This window comes from Odontesthes bonariensis, chromosome 11, assembly GCF_027942865.1.
Source record: "Odontesthes bonariensis isolate fOdoBon6 chromosome 11, fOdoBon6.hap1, whole genome shotgun sequence".
Taxonomy (NCBI): domain Eukaryota; kingdom Metazoa; phylum Chordata; class Actinopteri; order Atheriniformes; family Atherinopsidae; genus Odontesthes; species Odontesthes bonariensis.
In genome coordinates this window covers 6,706,571-6,729,785 of record NC_134516.1, presented here as the reverse complement: position 1 = coordinate 6,729,785, position 23,215 = coordinate 6,706,571, and the positions used below count along the sequence as shown (strand labels likewise).

The window sequence follows — 23,215 nt, the reverse complement described above, 5'->3', positions numbered from 1 at the left end:
GTTCTGTTTAATCTTTAACAAAAACTCAGTTTTATAAAGTGTCAAACATGTAGATAAAATATCAGACTGCAGGAAAACAAACGACCAAAACAGTAAAGTAATGATAGCGCAGTAAAGAGTACAATGTTTCCCTCTGAAATGGGACAAAGTTTCAATAAAGCTGAAATATGACTCCATGTGGATAAAGTCTTTAAGTGGAAATAAAATCCAACAATTATTCAGAAGAATATGCTGACAATGAAATTTATGGAGTTTAAACTGATCTTTTAAAATGTTCCTCTTTAATGTAGAGTTAGTTATGTAAAGTTAAATGAATTTACCTGAGCTGTGAGATATAAGGCAGACACTGCAGGAAACTCCTCACTTCACTCTCTTCATGTGAGCAGCCTGTCAGCTTCACTTGTTTCTTCTCTGATTGGAGTTTCAGCACTTCCAGGAGGATGGAGCTCTTTCTCTCTGAGAGGTTTATGAACCAGACTGCAGGAGCTGACTGGAAAACTGGCTGTAATGATGGAAGGACACTCAGACCCGTTTTAGTCTCACAGTCCTTCAGATGGGAGCACAGATCCAGCAGGAAATCACACTGTTGTTCCTGATAATCATCATCATCATCATCATCATTGAAGGGGAATGTTTGATATCTGCACACTGATGATAACAGCTGCAGCATCTTCTCTCCTGTCTGCTGTTCTCTCTCTGCTGCTGCACACAACAGATTCCCAAAAAACCTGGTTTGTTCCTGAAGATCTGAGCTCCAAAGATTCAAACTGGAACAACAAGAAGGAAACATTTAGTGATGATTTGATCTCAGCTGCATAAATACAACCACACACTACTGATGGACTCCATCTTGTACATGTGTGTCCTGTATATGATGAACTTCCATGTTAAACACATCTTTCATCAGAGCAGCTGAACATTGTTTTAGACTGTTACTGACTCACAACACAAACACTGATCCTGACACTGAAATCACTCAGTTCTAACTGTCAGCCTCATTTTATCTGCTGTCTGACCTTTAAGAGTCAAACATAGAAACTGAAATCAAACAGCGGTGAAAGAACAAATCCAGAGTCCGTATCATGTCCAATAGGTGCTGATGCTCCACCTTGCTGCTGATTTAACACACATGTAAATCACAGTTCTGCTGCACAACATCTGCAGCTGGAGACACAAAGTGATGATGACTCACTGCTGTCTGTGACCTGAATGTGTTGCTCTCTATAGAGCTGCTACCATCTTCATCATGGTCAGTAAAGTTCACTCCAGCCACAAGTTAAAAAGGCAGCTCAATGGAACTTTCTTTGTTTCCTTCATTTCCTTTAAAATGCTGTTAAATTCAACTGAAAGAGAAGCTCCTTTTTGTTCTTTAGCTGCTGAGAACCTGAAAAAGCCAACAGCAGCTCTGACTGCATGTTTTTCTCTTTGTGTACCAGGAGGTATGAACATGGCTGTGTTGTTGTCACTGAGCCACAGAGTTCTTATTATTCACATCATTTCATTCTTCTCATGCAGACAGAAGACTGCCACATGTTTCCAAACTGTTGGAGCTAAATATTTCTCATTAAAATCCCTGTTCTCCCACATTCTTCTGTGTGATTCATTTGTTCAGACAGAGACCTTCATGAAGACAAGTTAGCTCAGCAGCCAGTCATGTTTCATGTTGCTGTTCAGAGGACTAAAAACAGCAGGGAGTGCTTTGACATGATGGACTGGAAGAACAAGCTGAAAACATTCAACCTTCCTACTGATTGTACAGAGAAGTCATTTAAATCAACAATCTATTTACAATCATGTCACCAAAACTCTATCAGAAGCATGGTGAAACTAACTATTTCTATATATTCAGTTGTTCTGTTTAATCTTTAACAAAAACTCAGTTTTATAAAGTGATCAAACATGTAGATAAAATATCAGACTGCAGGAAAACAAACGACCAAAACAGTAAAGTAATGATAGCGCAGTAAAGAGTACAATGTTTCCCTCTGAAATGGGACAAAGTTTCAATAAAACTGAAATATGACTCCATGTGGATAAAGTCTTTAAGTGGAAATAAAATCCAATAATTATTCAGAAGAATATGCTGACATTGAACTTTATGGAGTTTAAACTGATATTTTAAAATGTTCCTCTTTAATGTAGAGTTAGTTATGTAAAGTTAAATGAATTTACCTGAGCTGTGAGATATAAGGCAGACACTGCAGGAAACTCCTCACTTCACTCTCTTCATGTGAGCAGCCTCTCAGCTCCACTTGTTTCTTCTCTGATTGGAGTTTCAGCACTTCCAGGAGGATGGAGCTCTTTCTCTCTGAGAGGTTTATGGACCAGACTGCAGGAGCTGACTGGAAAACTGGCTGTAATGATGGAAGGACACTCAGACCTGTTTTAGTCTCAATGGAATAAAGGTCCAACAGGAAATCACACCATTTTAAATCTAGAGGGTCTGCCTTGTATCTGCACACTGATAATAACAGCTGCAGGATCTTCTCTCCTGTCTGCTGGTCTTCCTCTGCTGCTGCACACAACAGATAGCCCAAAAACTGGATTTCTTCTGAAGTTTCCGTCACTAAACTGGAATTATGACAAAAAATAATTTATACAATGCTTTATTTTTTCAAATGCAAAATTAAATTAGATAATTCTTCAGTCTTCCAACAGAAGCACTTGAAGTCAATGAGAAAGTTCTTGGAGTAAACAGAATTTATGAAAATATTATCAATTACCTGAGCTGTGAGATATAAGGCAGACACTGCAGGAAACTAATCACTTCACTCTCTGCATGTGAGCAGCCTCTCAGCTTCACTTGTTTCTTCTCTGATTGGAGTTTCAGCACTTCCAGGAGGATGGAGCTCTTTCTCTCTGAGAGCTTTATGGACCAGACTGCAGGAACTGACTGGAAAACTGGCTGTAATGATGGAAGGACACTCAGACCTGTTTTAGTCTCACAGTCCTTCAGATGGGAGTACAGATCCAGCAGGAAATCAGACTGAAGTTTCTGATAATAATCATCATCATCTTCATCATCATCATCTTCATCATAATCGAAGGGGAATGTTTGATATCTGCACACTGATGATAACAGCTGCAGCATCTTCTCTCCTGTCTGCTGTTCTCTCTCTGCTGCTGCACAGAACAGTTTCACAAAGAACCTGGTTTGTTCTTGAAGATCTGAGCTCCAATGATCCAAACTGGAACAACAAGAAGGAAACATTTAGTGATGATTTGATCTCAGCTGCATAAATACAACCACACACTACTGATGGACTCCATCTTGTACATGTGTGTCCTGTATATGATGAACTTCCATGTTAAACACATCTTTCATCAGAGCAGCTGAACATTGTTTTAGACTGTTACTGACTCACAACACAAACACTGATCCTGACACTGAAATCACTCAGTTCTAACTGTCAGCCTCATTTTATCTGCTGTCTGACCTTTAAGAGTCAAACATAGAAACTGAAATCAAACAGCGGTGAAAGAACAAATCCAGAGTCCGTATCATGTCCAATAGGTGCTGATGCTCCACCTTGCTGCTGATTTAACACACATGTAAATCACAGTTCTGCTGCACAACATCTGCAGCTGGAGACACAAAGTGATGATGACTCACTGCTGTCTGTGACCTGAATGTGTTGCTCTCTATAGAGCTGCTACCATCTTCATCATGGTCAGTAAAGTTCACTCCAGCCACAAGTTAAAAAGGCAGCTCAATGGAACTTTCTTTGTTTCCTTCATTTCCTTTAAAATGCTGTTAAATTCAACTGAAAGAGAAGCTCCTTTTTGTTCTTCAGCTGCTGAGAAACTGAAAAAGCCAACAGCAGCTCTGACTGCATGTTTTTCTCTTTGTGTACCAGGAGGTATGAACATGGCTGTGTTGTTGTCACTGAGCCACAGAGTTCTTATTATTCACATCATTTCATTCTTCTCATGCAGACAGAAGACTGTCACATGTTTCCAAACTGTTGGAGCTAAATATTTCTCATTAAAATCCCTGTTCTCCCACATTCTTCTGTGTGATTCATTTGTTCAGACAGAGACCTTCATGAAGACAAGTTAGCTCAGCAGCCAGTCATGTTTCATGTTGCTGTTCAGAGGACTAAAAACAGCAGGGAGTGCTTTGACATGATGGACTGGAAGAACAAGCTGAAAACACTCAACCTTCCTACTGATTGTACGGAGAAGTCATTTAAATCAACAATCTATTAACAATCATGTCACCAAAACTCTATCAGAAGCATGGTGAAACTAACTATTTCTATATATTCAGTTGTTCTGTTTAATCTTTAACAAAAACTCAGTTTTATAAAGTGATCAAACATGTAGATAAAATATCAGACTGCAGGAAAACAAACGACCAAAACAGTAAAGTAATGATAGCGCAGTAAAGAGTACAATGTTTCCCTCTGAAATGGGACAAAGTTTCAAAAAAACTGAAATATGACTCCATGTGGATAAAGTCTTTAAGTGGAAATAAAATCCAACAATTATTCAGAAGAATATGCTGACAATGAAATTTATGGAGTTTAAACTGATCTTTTAAAATGTTCCTCTTTAATGTAGAGTTAGTTATGTAAAGTTAAATGAATTTACCTGAGCTGTGAGATATAAGGCAGACACTGCAGGAAACTCCTCACTTCACTCTCTGCATGTGAGCAGCCTGTCAGCTTCACTTGTTTCTTCTCTGATTGGAGTTTCAGCACTTCCAGGAGGATGGAGCTCTTTCTCTCTGAGAGGTTTATGGACCAGACTGCAGGAACTGACTGGAAAACTGGCTGTAATGATGGAAGGACACTCAGACCTGTTTTAGTCTCACAGTCCTTCAGATGGGAGTACAGATCCAGCAGGAAATCAGACTGATGTTTGTTTTCATGATAAAAAAGAAGCCTCTGATAATCATCATTGAAGGGAAACTTCTGATATCTGCACACTGATGATAACAGCTGCAGCATCTTCTCTCCTGTCTGCTGTTCTCTCTCTGCTGCTGCACAGAACAGTTTCACAAAGAACTTGGTTTGTTCCAGAAGATCTGAGCTCCTTCGTTCCAAACTGGAACAACAAGAAGGAAACATTTAGTGATGATTTGATCTCAGCTGCATAAATACAACCACACACTACTGATGGACTCCATCTTGTACATGTGTGTCCTGTATATGATGAACTTCCATGTTAAACACATCTTTCATCAGAGCAGCTGAACATTGTTTTAGACTGTTACTGACTCACAACACAAACACTGATCCTGACACTGAAATCACTCAGTTCTAACTGTCAGCCTCATTTTATCTGCTGTCTGACCTTTAAGAGTCAAACATAGAAACTGAAATCAAACAGCGGTGAAAGAACAAATCCAGAGTCCGTATCATGTCCAATAGGTGCTGATGCTCCACCTTGCTGCTGATTTAACACACATGTAAATCACAGTTCTGCTGCACAACATCTGCAGCTGGAGACACAAAGTGATGATGACTCACTGCTGTCTGTGACCTGAATGTGTTGCTCTCTATAGAGCTGCTACCATCTTCATCATGGTCAGTAAAGTTCACTCCAGCCACAAGTTAAAAAGGCAGCTCAATGGAACTTTCTTTGTTTCCTTCATTTCCTTTAAAATGCTGTTAAATTCAACTGAAAGAGAAGCTCCTTTTTGTTCTGTAGCTGCTGAGAAACTGAAAAAGCCAACAGCAGCTCTAACTGCATGTTTTTCTCTTTGTGTACCAGGAGGTATGAACATGGCTGTGTTGTTGTCACTGAGCCACAGAGTTCTTATTATTCACATCATTTCATTCTTCTCATGCAGACAGAAGACTGCCACATGTTTCCAAACTGTTGGAGCTAAATATTTCTCATTAAAATCCCTGTTCTCCCACATTCTTCTCTGTGATTCATTTGTTCAGACAGAGACCTTCATGAAGACAAGTTAGCTCAGCAGCCAGTCATGTTTCATGTTGCTGTTCAGAGGAATAAAAACAGCAGGGAGTGCTTTGACATGATGGACTGGAAGAACAAGCTGAAAACACTCAACCTTCCTACTGATTGTACAGAGAAGTCATTTAAATCAACAATCTATTAACAATCATGTCACCAAAACTCTATCAGAAGCATGGTGAAACTAACTATTTCTATATATTCAGTTGTTCTGTTTAATCTTTAACAAAAACTCAGTTTTATAATGTGATCAAACATGTAGATAAAATATCAGACTGCAGGAAAACAAACGACCAAAACAGTAAAGTAATGATAGCGCAGTAAAGAGTACAATGTTTCCCTCTGAAATGGGACAAAGTTTCAATAAAACTGAAATATGACTCCATGTGGATAAAGTCTTTAAGTGGAAATAAAAACCCAACAATAATCAGAAGAATATGCTGACATTTAAATTTATGGAGTTTAAACTGATCTTTTAAAATGTTCCTCTTTAATGTAGAGTTAGTTATGTAAAGTTAAATGAATTTACCTGAGCTGTGAGATATAAGGCAGACACTGCAGGAAACTCCTCACTTCACTCTCTTCATGTGAGCAGCCTGTCAGCTCCACTTGTTTCTTCTCTGATTGGAGTTTCAGCACTTCCAGGAGGATGGAGCTCTTTCTCTCTGAGAGGTTTATGAACCAGACTGCAGGAGCTGACTGGAAAACTGGCTGTAATGATGGAAGGACACTCAGACCTGTTTTAGTCTCAATGGAATAAAGGTCCAACAGGAAATCACACCATTTCCAATTAAGACGGTCTGCCTTGTATCTGCACACTGATAATAACAGCTGCAGCATCTTCTCTCCTGTCTGCTGGTCTTGCTCTTCTGCTGCACACAACAGATAGCCCAAAAACTGGATTTCTTCTGAAGTTTCCGTCACTAAACTGGAATTATGACAAAAAATAATTTATACAATGCTTTATTTTTTCAAATGCAAAATTAAATTAGATAATTCTTCAGTCTTCCAACAGAAGCACTTGAAGTCAATGAGAACGTTCTTGGAGTAAACAGAATTTATGAAAATATTATCAATTTACCTGAGCTGTGAGATATAAGGCAGACACTGCAGGAAACTCCTCACTTCACTCTCTGCATGTGAGCAGCCTGTCAGCTTCACTTGTTTCTTCTCTGATTGGAGTTTCAGCACTTCCAGGAGGATGGAGCTCTTTCTCTCTGAGAGGTTTATGATCCAGACTGCAGGAGCTGACTGGAAAACTGGCTGTAATGATGGAAGGACACTCAGACCTGTTTTAGTCTCACAGTCCTTCAGATGGGAGCACAGATCCAGCAGGAAATCACACTGAAGTTCCTGATAATCATCATTGAAAGGAAACCTCTTATATCTGCACACTGATGATAACAGCTGCAGCATCTTCTCTCCTGTCTGCTGTTCTCTTTCTGCTGCTGCACAGAACAGATTCACAAAGAACCTGCTTTGTTCTTGAAGATCTGAGCTCCAATGATCCAAACTGGAACAACAAGAAGGAAACATTTAGTGATGATTTGATCTCAGCTGCATAAATACAACCACACACTACTGATGGACTCCATCTTGTACATGTGTGTCCTGTATATGATGAACTTCCATGTTAAACACATCTTTCATCAGAGCAGCTGAACATTGTTTTAGACTGTTACTGACTCACAACACAAACACTGATCCTGACACTGAAATCACTCAGTTCTAACTGTCAGCCTCATTTTATCTGCTGTCTGACCTTTCAGAGTCAAACATAGAAACTGAAATCAAACAGCGGCGAAAGAACAAATCCAGAGTCCGTATCATGTCCAATAGGTGCTGATGCTCCACCTTGCTGCTGATTTAACACACATGTAAATCACAGTTCTGCTGCACAACATCTGCAGCTGGAGACACAAAGTGATGATGACTCACTGCTGTCTGTGACCTGAATGTGTTGCTCTCTATAGAGCTGCTACCATCTTCATCATGGTCAGTAAAGTTCACTCCAGCCACAAGTTAAAAAGGCAGCTCAATGGAACTTTCTTTGTTTCCTTCATTTCCTTTAAAATGCTGTTAAATTCAACTGAAAGAGAAGCTCCTTTTTGTTCTTTAGCTGCTGAGAAACTGAAAAAGCCAACAGCAGCTCTAACTGCATGTTTTTCTCTTTGTGTACCAGGAGGTATGAACATGGCTGTGTTGTTGTCACTGAGCCACAGAGTTCTTATTATTCACATCATTTCATTCTTCTCATGCAGACAGAAGACTGGCACATGTTTCCAAACTGTTGGAGCTAAATATTTCTCATTAAAATCCCTGTTCTCCCACATTCTTCTGTGTGATTCATTTGTTCAGACAGAGACCTTCATGAAGACAAGTTAGCTCAGCAGCCAGTCATGTTTCATGTTGCTGTTCAGAGGACTAAAAACAGCAGGGAGTGCTTTGACATGATGGACTGGAAGAACAAGCTGAAAACACTCAACCTTCCTACTGATTGTACAGAGAAGTCATTTAAATCAACAATCTATTAACAATCATGTCACCAAAACTCTATCAGAAGCATGGTGAAACTAACTATTTCTATATATTCAGTTGTTCTGTTTAATCTTTAACAAAAACTCAGTTTTATAAAGTGTCAAACATGTAGATAAAATATCAGACTGCAGGAAAACAAACGACCAAAACAGTAAAGTAATGATAGCGCAGTAAAGAGTACAATGTTTCCCTCTGAAATGGGACAAAGTTTCAATAAAGCTGAAATATGACTCCATGTGGATAAAGTCTTTAAGTGGAAATAAAATCCAACAATTATTCAGAAGAATATGCTGACAATGAAATTTATGGAGTTTAAACTGATCTTTTAAAATGTTCCTCTTTAATGTAGAGTTAGTTATGTAAAGTTAAATGAATTTACCTGAGCTGTGAGATATAAGGCAGACACTGCAGGAAACTCCTCACTTCACTCTCTGCATGTGAGCAGCCTGTCAGCTTCACTTGTTTCTTCTTTGATTGGAGTTTCAGCACTTCCAGGAGGATGGAGCTCTTTCTCTCTGAGAGGTTTATGAACCAGACTGCAGGAGCTGACTGGAAAACTGGCTGTAATGATGGAAGGACACTCAGACCCGTTTTAGTCTCACAGTCCTTCAGATGGGAGCACAGATCCAGCAGGAAATCACACTGATGTTCCTGATAATCATCATCATCATCATCATCATTGAAGGGGAATGTTTGATATCTGCACACTGATGATAACAGCTGCAGCATCTTCTCTCCTGTCTGCTGTTCTCTCTCTGCTGCTGCACACAACAGATTCCCAAAAAACCTGGTTTGTTCCTGAAGATCTGAGCTCCAAAGATTCAAACTGGAACAACAAGAAGGAAACATTTAGTGATGATTTGATCTCAGCTGCATAAATACAACCACACACTACTGATGGACTCCATCTTGTACATGTGTGTCCTGTATATGATGAACTTCCATGTTAAACACATCTTTCATCAGAGCAGCTGAACATTGTTTTAGACTGTTACTGACTCACAACACAAACACTGATCCTGACACTGAAATCACTCAGTTCTAACTGTCAGCCTCATTTTATCTGCTGTCTGACCTTTAAGAGTCAAACATAGAAACTGAAATCAAACAGCGGTGAAAGAACAAATCCAGAGTCCGTATCATGTCCAATAGGTGCTGATGCTCCACCTTGCTGCTGATTTAACACACATGTAAATCACAGTTCTGCTGCACAACATCTGCAGCTGGAGACACAAAGTGATGATGACTCACTGCTGTCTGTAACCTGAATGTGTTGCTCTCTATAGAGCTGCTACCATCTTCATCATGGTCAGTAAAGTTCACTCCAGCCACAAGTTAAAAAGGCAGCTCAATGGAGCTTTCTTTGTTTCCTTCATTTCCTTTAAAATGCTGTTAAATTCAACTGAAAGAGAAGCTCCTTTTTGTTCTTTAGCTGCTGAGAAACTGAAAAAGCCAACAGCAGCTCTGACTGCATGTTTTTCTCTTTGTGTACCAGGAGGTATGAACATGGCTGTGTTGTTGTCACTGAGCCACAGAGTTCTTATTATTCACATCATTTCATTCTTCTCATGCAGACAGAAGACTGGCACATGTTTCCAAACTGTTGGAGCTAAATATTTCTCATTAAAATCCCTGTTCTCCCACATTCTTCTGTGTGATTCATTTGTTCAGACAGAGACCTTCATGAAGACAAGTTAGCTCAGCAGCCAGTCATGTTTCATGTTGCTGTTCAGAGGACTAAAAACAGCAGGGAGTGCTTTGACATGATGGACTGGAAGAACAAGCTGAAAACACTCAACCTTCCTACTGATTGTACAGAGAAGTCATTTAAATCAACAATCTATTAACAATCATGTCACCAAAACTCTAACAGAAGCATGGTGAAACTAACTATTTCTATATATTCAGTTGTTCTGTTTAATCTTTAACAAAAACTCAGTTTTATAAAGTGATCAAACATGTAGATAAAATATCAGACTGCAGGAAAACAAACGACCAAAACAGTAAAGTAATGATAGCGCAGTAAAGAGTACAATGTTTCCCTCTGAAATGGGACAAAGTTTCAATAAAGCTGAAATATGACTCCATGTGGATAAAGTCTTTAAGTGGAAATAAAATCCAACAATTATTCAGAAGAATATGCTGACACAGAACTTTATGGAGTTTAAACTGATCTTTTAAAATGTTCCTCTTTAATGTAGAGTTAGTTATGTAAAGTTAAATGAATTTACCTGAGCTGTGAGATATAAGGCAGACACTGCAGGAAACTCCTCACTTCACTCTCTGCATGTGAGCAGCCTGTCAGCTTCACTTGTTTCTTCTCTGATTGGAGTTTCAGCACTTCCAGGAGGATGGAGCTCTTTCTCTCTGAGAGGTTTATGAACCAGACTGCAGGAGCTGACTGGAAAACTGGCTGTAATGATGGAAGGACACTCAGACCCGTTTTAGTCTCACAGTCCTTCAGATGGGAGCACAGATCCAGCAGGAAATCACACTGATGTTCCTGATAATCATCATCATCATCATCATCATTGAAGGGGAATGTTTGATATCTGCACACTGATGATAACAGCTGCAGCATCTTCTCTCCTGTCTGCTGTTCTCTCTCTGCTGCTGCACACAACAGATTCCCAAAAAACCTGGTTTGTTCCTGAAGATCTGAGCTCCAAAGATTCAAACTGGAACAACAAGAAGGAAACATTTAGTGATGATTTGATCTCAGCTGCATAAATACAACCACACACTACTGATGGACTCCATCTTGTACATGTGTGTCCTGTATATGATGAACTTCCATGTTAAACACATCTTTCATCAGAGCAGCTGAACATTGTTTTAGACTGTTACTGACTCACAACACAAACACTGATCCTGACACTGAAATCACTCAGTTCTAACTGTCAGCCTCATTTTATCTGCTGTCTGACCTTTAAGAGTCAAACATAGAAACTGAAATCAAACAGCGGTGAAAGAACAAATCCAGAGTCCGTATCATGTCCAATAGGTGCTGATGCTCCACCTTGCTGCTGATTTAACACACATGTAAATCACAGTTCTGCTGCACAACATCTGCAGCTGGAGACACAAAGTGATGATGACTCACTGCTGTCTGTAACCTGAATGTGTTGCTCTCTATAGAGCTGCTACCATCTTCATCATGGTCAGTAAAGTTCACTCCAGCCACAAGTTAAAAAGGCAGCTCAATGGAGCTTTCTTTGTTTCCTTCATTTCCTTTAAAATGCTGTTAAATTCAACTGAAAGAGAAGCTCCTTTTTGTTCTTTAGCTGCTGAGAAACTGAAAAAGCCAACAGCAGCTCTGACTGCATGTTTTTCTCTTTGTGTACCAGGAGGTATGAACATGGCTGTGTTGTTGTCACTGAGCCACAGAGTTCTTATTATTCACATCATTTCATTCTTCTCATGCAGACAGAAGACTGGCACATGTTTCCAAACTGTTGGAGCTAAATATTTCTCATTAAAATCCCTGTTCTCCCACATTCTTCTGTGTGATTCATTTGTTCAGACAGAGACCTTCATGAAGACAAGTTAGCTCAGCAGCCAGTCATGTTTCATGTTGCTGTTCAGAGGACTAAAAACAGCAGGGAGTGCTTTGACATGATGGACTGGAAGAACAAGCTGAAAACACTCAACCTTCCTACTGATTGTACAGAGAAGTCATTTAAATCAACAATCTATTAACAATCATGTCACCAAAACTCTAACAGAAGCATGGTGAAACTAACTATTTCTATATATTCAGTTGTTCTGTTTAATCTTTAACAAAAACTCAGTTTTATAAAGTGATCAAACATGTAGATAAAATATCAGACTGCAGGAAAACAAACGACCAAAACAGTAAAGTAATGATAGCGCAGTAAAGAGTACAATGTTTCCCTCTGAAATGGGACAAAGTTTCAATAAAGCTGAAATATGACTCCATGTGGATAAAGTCTTTAAGTGGAAATAAAATCCAACAATTATTCAGAAGAATATGCTGACACAGAACTTTATGGAGTTTAAACTGATCTTTTAAAATGTTCCTCTTTAATGTAGAGTTAGTTATGTAAAGTTAAATGAATTTACCTGAGCTGTGAGATATAAGGCAGACACTGCAGGAAACTCCTCACTTCACTCTCTGCATGTGAGCAGCCTGTCAGCTTCACTTGTTTCTTCTCTGATTGGAGTTTCAGCACTTCCAGGAGGATGGAGCTCTTCCTCTCTGAGAGGTTTATGGACCAGACTGCAGGAGCTGACTGGAAAACTGGCTGTAATGATGGAAGGACACTCAGACCTGTTTTAGTCTCACAGTCCTTCAGATGGGAGCACAGATCCAGCAGGAAAGCACACTGAAGTTTCTGATAATAATCATCATCATCTTCATCATCATCATCTTCATCATAATCGAAGGGAAACTTCTGATATCTGCACACTGATGATAACAGCTGCAGCATTTTCTCTCCTGTCTGCTGTTCTCTCTCTGCTGCTGCACAGAACAGATTCACAAAGAACCTGGTTTGTTCCTGAAGATCTGAGCTCCTTCGTTTCAAACTGGAACAACAAGAAGGAAACATTTAGTGATGATTTGATCTCAGCTGCATAAATACAACCACACACTACTGATGGACTCCATCTTGTACATGTGTGTCCTGTATATGATGAACTTCCATGTTAAACACATCTTTCATCAGAGCAGCTGAACATTGTTTTAGACTGTTACTGACTCACAACACAAACACTGATCCTGACACTGAAATCACTCAGTTCTAACTGTCAGCCTCATTTTATCTGCTGTCTGACCTTTAAGAGTCAAACATAGAAACTGAAATCAAACAGCGGTGAAAGAACAAATCCAGAGTCCGTATCATGTCCAATAGGTGCTGATGCTCCACCTTGCTGCTGATTTAACACACATGTAAATCACAGTTCTGCTGCACAACATCTGCAGCTGGAGACACAAAGTGATGATGACTCACTGCTGTCTGTGACCTGAATGTGTTGCTCTCTATAGAGCTGCTACCATCTTCATCATGGTCAGTAAAGTTCACTCCAGCCACAAGTTAAAAAGGCAGCTCAATGGAACTTTCTTTGTTTCCTTCATTTCCTTTAAAATGCTGTTAAATTCAACTGAAAGAGAAGCTCCTTTTTGTTCTTTAGCTGCTGAGAAACTGAAAAAGCCAACAGCAGCTCTGACTGCATGTTTTTCTCTTTGTGTACCAGGAGGTATGAACATGGCTGTGTTGTTGTCACTGAGCCACAGAGTTCTTATTATTCACATCATTTCATTCTTCTCATGCAGACAGAAGACTGTCACATGTTTCCAAACTGTTGGAGCTAAATATTTCTCATTAAAATCCCTGTTCTCCCACATTCTTCTGTGTGATTCATTTGTTCAGACAGAGACCTTCATGAAGACAAGTTAGCTCAGCAGCCAGTCATGTTTCATGTTGCTGTTCAGAGGACTAAAAACAGCAGGGAGTGCTTTGACATGATGGACTGGAAGAACAAGCTGAAAACACTCAACCTTCCTACTGATTGTACAGAGAAGTCATTTAAATCAACAATCTATTCACAATCATGTCACCAAAACTCTATCAGAAGCATGGTGAAACTAACTATTTCTATATATTCAGTTGTTCTGTTTAATCTTTAACAAAAACTCAGTTTTATAAAGTGATCAAACATGTAGATAAAATATCAGACTGCAGGAAAACAAACGACCAAAACAGTAAAGTAATGATAGCGCAGTAAAGAGTACAATGTTTCCCTCTGAAATGGGACAAAGTTTCAATAAAACTGAAATATGACTCCATGTGGATAAAGTCTTTAAGTGGAAATAAAATCCAATAATTATTCAGAAGAATATGCTGACACTGAACTTTATGGAGTTTAAACTGATATTTTAAAATGTTCCTCTTTAATGTAGAGTTAGTTATGTAAAGTTAAATGAATTTACCTGAGCTGTGAGATATAAGGCAGACACTGCAGGAAACTAATCACTTCACTCTCTTCATGTGAGCAGCCTGTCAGCTCCACTTGTTTCTTCTCTGATTGGAGTTTCAGCACTTCCAGGAGGATGGAGCTCTTCCTCTCTGAGAGGTTTATGGACCAGACTGCAGGAGCTGACTGGAAAACTGGCTGTAATGATGGAAGGACACTCAGACCTGTTTTAGTCTCAATGGAATAAAGGTCCAACAGGAAATCACACCATTTTAAATCTAGAGGGTCTGCCTTGTATCTGCACACTGATAATAACAGCTGCAGCATCTTCTCTCCTGTCTGCTGGTCTTGTTCTTCTGCTGCACACAATAGATAGCCCAAAAACTGGATTTCTTCTGAAGTTTCCGTCACTAAACTGGAATTATGACAAAAAATAATTTATACAATGCTTTATTTTTTCAAATGCAAAATTAAATTAGATAATTCTTCAGTCTTCCAACAGAAGCACTTGAAGTCAATGAGAAAGTTCTTGGAGTAAACAGAATTTATGAAAATATTATCAATTACCTGAGCTGTGAGATATAAGGCAGACACTGCAGGAAACTCCTCACTTCACTCTCTGCATGTGAGCAGCCTGTCAGCTCCACTTGTTTCTTCTCTGATTGGAGTTTCAGCACTTCCAGGAGGATGGAGCTCTTTCTCTCTGAGAGGTTTATGATCCAGACTGCAGGAGCTGACTGGAAAACTGGCTGTAATGATGGAAGGACACTCAGACCTGTTTTAGTCTCACAGTCCTTCACATGGGAGCACAGATCCAGCAGGAAATCAGACTGATGTTCCTGATAATCATCATTGAAGGGGAATGTTTGATATCTGCACACTGATGATAACAGCTGCAGCATCTTCTCTCCTGTCTGCTGTTCTCTCTCTGCTGCTGCACACAACAGATTCACAAAGAACCTGGTTTGTTCTTGAAGATCTGAGCTCCAAAGAAGCAAACTGGAACAACAAGAAGGAAACATTTAGTGATGATTTGATCTCAGCTGCATAAATACAACCACACACTACTGATGGACTCCATCTTGTACATGTGTGTCCTGTATATGATGAACTTCCATGTTAAACACATCTTTCATCAGAGCAGCTGAACATTGTTTTAGACTGTTACTGACTCACAACACAAACACTGATCCTGACACTGAAATCACTCAGTTCTAACTGTCAGCCTCATTTTATCTGCTGTCTGACCTTTAAGAGTCAAACATAGAAACTGAAATCAAACAGCGGTGAAAGAACAGATCCAGAGTCCGTATCATGTCCAATAGGTGCTGATGCTCCACCTTGCTGCTGATTTAACACACATGTAAATCACAGTTCTGCTGCACAACATCTGCAGGTGGAGACACAAAGTGATGATGACTCACTGCTGTCTGTAACCTGAATGTGTTGCTCTCTATAGAGCTGCTACCATCTTCATCATGGTCAGTAAAGTTCACTCCAGCCACAAGTTAAAAAGGCAGCTCAATGGAACTTTCTTTGTTTCCTTCATTTCCTTTAAAATGCTGTTAAATTCAACTGAAAGAGTATGGAGGTAGATTTGTTTCTTTATTATTCAATCAAAAAAAAGGTTGCTTCAATCAAAAAATATATTTTCAATCAAAAAAACCCGTTTCAATCAAAGAAAAAAAGTGTTTGAATGCAAAAATATATTTGACACTCAAAAAAATGCATTTGAACACTATTTTTTTTTGCTTGAAAATGTTTTTTTTGATAGAAGTGAAGGTTTTTTTGTTTGAAGCAACTTTTTTGATTGAAGTATTGTTGTTTTGTGTTTGGGCCATATTATGGGTAGGACATTTGTGTCTTTATAATTCAATCAAAAAAGAAGTTGCTTCAAACAAACAAAAAATATTTTCAATAAAAAAATCACTTCAATCAAAAAATAAACCTTTTCAATCATAGAAAAAATGTTTTTGAATGCAAAAAAATATTTGAGACTCGAAAAATTGCACTTGAACACTTTTTTTTTGATTGAAAATGTTTTCTTTGATTGAAGTAATCTTTTTTGTGTTTGGACCATGTTATGGGTAGGACATTTGTGTCTTAATTATTCAATCCCAAAAAAGTTGCTTCAATCAAAAAAAAAACATTTTCAATCAAAAAAAAATATTTTCAATCAAAGAAAAAACTGTTTAAATGCAAAAAAAAAAAAAATCATTTGAAGTGTTTTTTTTTTTGATTGAACTTTCTTTTTTTTTGAATGAAGTGAAAAAAGTTTTGAAGTCGTTTTTTTTTTTAAATCATTTTGACACAAACGTACCGCAGTGGGCGGGTGCTTCCCCATTGGTCAGACATGTTTGAGTGACAAGTGTCTACACCAACGACGTCTTTCTGACAAGCAAGTCATGGTCGCCACTCGCCAGCGAGCCAGGAAGCCAGCAAGGCCGAGCGCATTTTGTGGCCGCGGCCGCGGCCACGACCGGCCATGACTTTCCGAGGCCGCGGCCACGACCGGCCATGACTCTCCTGGCCGCGGCCACGACCGGCCATGACTCTCCTGGCCGCGGCCACGACCAGCCATGACTTTCCGAGGCCGCGGCCATTACTGAGGGAGCAGCCAGACGCTGAGACAGACGTTGCGAACAGGAGTCAGGAGATTACCTTTCACAGGTAGGATTCAACATTATTATTGGTTGTATTTTGTCAATAGAATATTATTGTACTGTATTTGTGTCTGCCGAAATCGTAGCCAGCAAACGTTAAACTAGGATATGTTTATAGCCGGTGTTATGCCGAGAAGTGCACCCCCTGCTGGTCGTACTTTAAAGCGAGTCTGTGATGGAATGATATGATATAACTACATCATAATTTGTTTACCTGATTGAATTAACGGATGCAAATCTCAACAACAGGGCAGGGTGAAATACTTATCCCTGTGTGTATGTGTATTTTTATATATTTTAATATAATGCTTCTTCATTTTAGCCAGAAAAGGACAGGACTACATGTTCTTCCAGAAAAGCTGAGGAGAGCCTGTCTGTGACCACTCAGGATGACCCAGAAGCTTCAACCTCAAACTCACTAACTCAGCCTAATGATGTGAGTATTTCTTTTTTAAACATCATAAAAATTACCGTTCTAAATATGTTAAATAGCTACTTCTCAATATTTATACTGGTGGATGTTGTGGACAATGCTCTGGACTACATTGCAGGGTTTGTAGTCTGCCAGATTCTGCAAAAGCTGTCCTGTGGTGTGTGCCATGCAAGCTTGGTCAGAGATGCTGTACCTTCATCATTTCATGATAGCTACCACTTTCTAGTCCTGAAAAACAACAGTGTACTAGTGATTCCATCATGTGGCACAGTGAAGGTGCTGAGAGCTGCAGAGTGGGTGATTCTGCCAAGCTTCAGCAAAGCTGTAAAGACGGCGACAGTCACGTACATCATCCGGGAGGAGAACGGAGGATGTTTTTCAGCTTGGGGAACACATTGAGGAGACAAAGTTTGGCATCAACAACCATTATTCCAACTTGTTGTCATTGTTTGTGTCTGTGTTTCTGAAAATAAGGCTCCACCACGTTGGCAAACTGACCTCTCTTGACCTGCATAAAAGGGAGCACGAGACAGAAGCTCTGCAAAACACTCCTCTTTCAGGGCTTTTAGCTTATTTTGTTTTGCTTTAGGTTGATACCATTCAAAATATTAAAACTTGTGTATATACAACTACCTTCTTGTACAGTGTTTTTTATATTTTATTATAGTATTTCTATTTTTCTAGACTGTTAACTCAGAGAGATCCCTGAACAAGTAGTGCATGTGTCTTGACTGCGGTTCATGCACAATTGGCAATTTAAAAAACATTGCACCTTGAACCTTGATGCTATGGTCATAACAAAGTTATGCTGTGAAGCCAAAAAAGCAAAAATCAAAGATATTTTCTTACATTGTTTTGGACTTTATTACAGACTTGATAAAGATGTTACATGAAAATCATAACAGCTGTATAGTGTCTTTATTCCTCTTCAATGATACAAAGCTTGTAGTACATGATTGGAAAATTCGTTAGGTCAACAGCTTGAATGATCTTCAAGCAGTGTGTATACATACGTACTCATTCATTCGTAGGGCACCATGGGCAATCGTCAAATAAATACACATACAACACAAACATCCTCTACCTTACACTAGAAATATATATAACAAAGCTGGATTCTCATTATTCCACCCGTTCCAAAGTACAAAATTACGACAAGGCTCGAGCTGCCAAAACAGCGGCAGCTGACAATAAGCATCAGTGTCTTATAAATACAGCTTACTGACAGTCTATCACACACTGTCATTCTGCTGTTAATGTACGGTACCTGTAGGTGGTGTTCTGGCCCTGGACCTCCTGGCTTATCTGGGTCTGAAAAATAATTAATTAATTAATTCAAATACATAAAGGTTTTGACACCTTTACTGTAGGTAAAACAGTAGCAGTTGCCATGGCAACTCAATGGCAGCTGTGTGAACACCTGGAGATGTAACCGGCAAGTGCCAAAATACCTCGAAAACATGCAGGGCAGTGGTACTTGAGGACCGGGATTGAGAAACACTAGCACTGTCATCCTGAGTGGTCACAGACAGGCTCTCTTCATCTTTTCTGGAAGAACATGTAGTCCTGCCCTTTTCTGGCTAAAATGAAGAAGCATAATATTAAAATATATAAAAATACACACACACACACACACACACACACACAGGGATAAGCATTTCACCCTGCCCTGTTATTGATAATATTTCAATTTATGAATGCTAATAGCCTTATGATGATACACCTACTCTTTGTAGGTGAACCTGTAAGCCAAAGATGGAGGGAATAACACCAACTCTCAGTCGGACAATCTGAGGGGTGGGTATGAGACATGAGGTAAATACTTTTGTTAGGATGAAAGAATTACATATGAATAATACAGGCATAATAAACGTCATTAATAAACCTGAAATATGATGGTCAATGTTATAACAGTAATATTTGCATTATTTCAAAAGTAGCATTCTTGTGTTAGTTGTAATCTAAGCCTGTGTTATGGAATATATGATTTATGAAGTTTCCGTTGGCCTAATAGCCGTGTGAACAGAGGTGTTCTACCGAGAAGTGCATTCCCATTCACGGGAGCGCGCGTAAACCGTTTCAGGTGTGGATTATTACATTTATCCAAAAAAATAATATTGAGCTGACAATGGTGTTTCATTCGTGCATCTTTTTTTCACATCTCTTCATGTAAATTAATAATACGTGTACAATTATGATAATCCGACAATTGTACAGTTTAGCGTATTCCTATTCCTAACTATTGTTATATCATTGGACATATATTCAAAAGTAAGGGCCGTGACTAATACTTTTGTAGTCAACACGAAAGACGGTTGGATACATTTTCTATTAACAATCTCAACTCATTATAGCCCAGAGGAAATGATATAAAAATTAACCTGAAACTATGAAATTTGGTTATTTTAATTTTATATACAAATTTGGACTTGTTGAGATTCGCATCCGTTAATTCAATCAGGTAAACAAATTATGATGTAGTTATATCATATCATTCCATCACAGACTCGCTTTAAAGTACGACCAGCAGGGGGTGCACTTCTCGGCATAACACCGGCTATAAACATATCCTAGTTTAACGTTTGCTGGCTACGATTTCGGCAGACACAAATACAGTACAATAATATTCTATTGACAAAATACAACCAATAATAATGTTGAATCCTACCTGTGAAAGGTAATCTCCTGACTCCTGTTCGCAACGTCTGTCTCAGCGTCTGGCTGCTCCCTCAGTAATGGCCGCGGCCTCGGAAAGTCATGGCTGGTCGTGGCCGCGGCCAGGAGAGTCATGGCCGGTCGTGGCCGCGGCCAGGAGAGTCATGGCCGGTCGTGGCCGCGGCCTCGGAAAGTCATGGCCGGTCGTGGCCGCAGCCGCGGCCACAAAATGCGCTCGGCCTTGCTGGCTTCCTGGCTCGCTGGCGAGTGGCGACCATGACTTGCTTGTCAGAAAGACGTCGTTGGTGTAGACACTTGTCACTCAAACATGTCTGACCAATGGGGAAGCACCCGCCCACTGCGGTACGTTTGTGTCAAAATGATTTAAAAAAAAAAACGACTTCAAAACTTTTTTCACTTCATTCAAAAAAAAAGAAAGTTCAATCAAAAAAAAAAACACTTCAAATGATTTTTTTTTTTTTGCATTTAAACAGTTTTTTCTTTGATTGAAAATATTTTTTTTTGATTGAAAATGTTTTTTTTTTGATTGAAGCAACTTTTTTGGGATTGAATAATTAAGACACAAATGTCCTACCCATAACATGGTCCAAACACAAAAAAGATTACTTCAATCAAAGAAAACATTTTCAATCAAAAAAAGTGTTCAAGTGCAATTTTTCGAGTCTCAAATATTTTTTTGCATTCAAAAACATTTTTTCTATGATTGAAAAGGTTTATTTTTTGATTGAAGTGATTTTTTTATTGAAAATATTTTTTGTTTGTTTGAAGCAACTTCTTTTTTGATTGAATTATAAAGACACAAATGTCCTACCCATAATATGGCCCAAACACAAAACAACAATACTTCAATCAAAAAAGTTGCTTCAAACAAAAAAACCTTCACTTCTATCAAAAAAAACATTTTCAAGCAAAAAAAAAATAGTGTTCAAATGCATTTTTTTGAGTGTCAAATATATTTTTGCATTCAAACACTTTTTTTCTTTGATTGAAACGGGTTTTTTTGATTGAAAATATATTTTTTGATTGAAGCAACCTTTTTTTTGATTGAATAATAAAGAAACAAATCTACCTCCATAAAAGAGAAGCTCCTTTTTGTTCTTCAGCTGCTGAGAAACTGAAAAAGCCAACAGCAGCTCTGACTGCATGTTTTTCTCTTTGTGTACCAGGAGGTATGAACATGGCTGTGTTGTCACTGAGCCACAGAGTTCTTATTATTCACATCATTTCATTCTTCTCATGCAGACAGAAGACTGTCACATGTTTCCAAACTGTTGGAGCTAAATATTTCTCATTAAAATCCCTGTTATCCCACATTCTTCTCTGTGATTCATTTGTTCAGACAGAGACCTTCATGAGGACAAGTTAGCTCAGCAGCCAGTCATGTTTCATGTTGCTGTTCAGAGGACTAAAAACAGCAGGGAGTGCTTTGACATGATGGACTGGAAGAACAAGCTGAAAACACTCAACCTTCCTACGGATTGTACAGAGAAGTCATTTAAATCAACAATCTATTAACTATCATGTCACCAAAACTCTATCAGAAGCATGGTGAAACTAACTATTTCTATATATTCAGTTGTTCTGTTTAATCTTTAATAAAAACTCAGTTTTATAAAGTGATCAAACATGTAGATAAAATATCAGACTGCAGGAAAACAAACGACCAGAACAGTAAAGTAATGATAGCGCAGTAAAGAGTACAATGTTTCCCTCTGAAATGGGACAAAGTTTCAATAAAACTGAAATATGACTCCATGTGGATAAAGTCTTTAAGTGGAAATAAAACCCAACAATTATTCAGAAGAATATGCTGACACTGAAATTTATGGAGTTTAAACTGATCTTTTAAAATGTTCCTCTTTAATGTAGAGTTAGTTATGTAAAGTTAAATGAATTTACCTGAGCTGTGAGATATAAGGCAGACACTGCAGGAAACTCCTCACTTCACTCTCTTCATGTGAGCAGCCTCTCAGCTCCACTTGTTTCTTCTCTGATTGGAGTTTCAGCACTTCCAGGAGGATGGAGCTCTTTCTCTCTGAGAGGTTTATGGACCAGACTGCAGGAGCTGACTGGAAAACTGGCTGTAATGATGGAAGGACACTCAGACCTGTTTTAGTCTCACAGTCCTTCACATGGGAGCACAGATCCAGCAGGAAATCACACTGATGTTTCTGATAATCATCATCAAAGGGGAATGTTTGATATCTGCACACTGATGATAACAGCTGCAGCATCTTCTCTCCTGTCTGCTGTTCTCTCTCTGCTGCTGCACAGAACAGATTCACAAAGAACCTGGTTTGTTCCTGAAGATCTGAGCTCCAAAGATTCAAACTGGAACAACAAGAAGGAAACATTTAGTGATGATTTGATCTCAGCTGCATAAATACAACCACACACTACTGATGGACTCCATCTTGTACATGTGTGTCCTGTATATGATGAACTTCCATGTTAAACACATCTTTCATCAGAGCAGCTGAACATTGTTTTAGACTGTTACTGACTCACAACACAAACACTGATCCTGACACTGAAATCACTCAGTTCTAACTGTCAGCCTCATTTTATCTGCTGTCTGACCTTTAAGAGTCAAACATAGAAACTGAAATCAAACAGCGGTGAAAGAACAGATCCAGAGTCCGTATCATGTCCAATAGGTGCTGATGCTCCACCTTGCTGCTGATTTAACACACATGTAAATCACAGTTTTGCTGCACAACATCTGCAGGTGGAGACACAAAGTGATGATGACTCACTGCTGTCTGTGACCTGAATGTGTTGCTCTCTATAGAGCTGCTACCATCTTCATCATGGTCAGTAAAGTTCACTCCAGCCACAAGTTAAAAAGGCAGCTCAATGGAACTTTCTTTGTTTCCTTCATTTCCTTTAAAATGCTGTTAAATTCAACTGAAAGAGAAGCTCCTTTTTGTTCTTCAGCTGCTGAGAAACTGAAAAAGCCAACAGCAGCTCTAACTGCATGTTTTTCTCTTTGTGTACCAGGAGGTATGAACATGGCTGTGTTGTTGTCACTGAGCCACAGAGT

At 39.0% G+C, this 23,215-nt stretch overlaps 1 protein-coding gene and 3 long non-coding RNA genes across 4 annotated transcripts; 1 reads left to right on the top strand and 3 right to left on the bottom strand.

Annotated features, from left to right (window-relative positions):
* Nucleotides 1-4,896: 4,896 nt before the first annotated feature.
* Nucleotides 4,897-7,435, bottom strand: LOC142391323 (uncharacterized). Its single transcript, XR_012770532.1, has 3 exons — nucleotides 7,007-7,435; nucleotides 6,455-6,853; nucleotides 4,897-5,049 (listed from the first exon to the last, which is right to left on the bottom strand). It is a non-coding gene; the product is annotated as an uncharacterized LOC142391323 (long non-coding RNA).
* A 6,917-nt stretch (nucleotides 7,436-14,352) lies between these two features.
* Nucleotides 14,353-22,785, bottom strand: LOC142391322 (uncharacterized). The gene is made up of 3 exons (XM_075477092.1): nucleotides 22,072-22,785; nucleotides 14,968-15,399; nucleotides 14,353-14,815 (listed from the first exon to the last, which is right to left on the bottom strand). Exons 1-3 carry the CDS (start codon nucleotides 22,524-22,526, stop codon nucleotides 14,413-14,415), a joined length of 1,290 nt encoding a protein of 429 aa, XP_075333207.1. The 5' UTR covers nucleotides 22,527-22,785; the 3' UTR covers nucleotides 14,353-14,412.
* On the top strand, nucleotides 16,792-18,128 carry LOC142391320 (uncharacterized). The gene is made up of 3 exons (XR_012770530.1): nucleotides 16,792-17,070; nucleotides 17,386-17,499; nucleotides 17,615-18,128. It is a non-coding gene; the product is annotated as an uncharacterized LOC142391320 (long non-coding RNA).
* Nucleotides 18,221-20,404, bottom strand: LOC142391321 (uncharacterized). The gene is made up of 4 exons (XR_012770531.1): nucleotides 20,165-20,404; nucleotides 19,224-19,286; nucleotides 18,948-19,076; nucleotides 18,221-18,807 (listed from the first exon to the last, which is right to left on the bottom strand). It is a non-coding gene; the product is annotated as an uncharacterized LOC142391321 (long non-coding RNA).
* Nucleotides 22,786-23,215: the final 430 nt, after the last annotated feature.

Bases quoted from the DNA above. Each gene is read 5' to 3' on its own strand.
- LOC142391322 (XM_075477092.1), bottom strand. From the start codon at position 22,526: ATGTTTCCTTCTTGTTGTTCCAGTTTGAATCTTTGGAGCTCAGATCTT. The intron at 15,400-22,071 runs GTAAATTCATTT...TTGTTGTTCCAG, and splicing joins CCTTATATCTCACAGCTCAG to TTTGCTTCTTTGGAGCTCAG. The intron at 14,816-14,967 runs GTAATTGATAAT...TCATAATTCCAG, and splicing joins CCTTATATCTCACAGCTCAG to TTTAGTGACGGAAACTTCAG.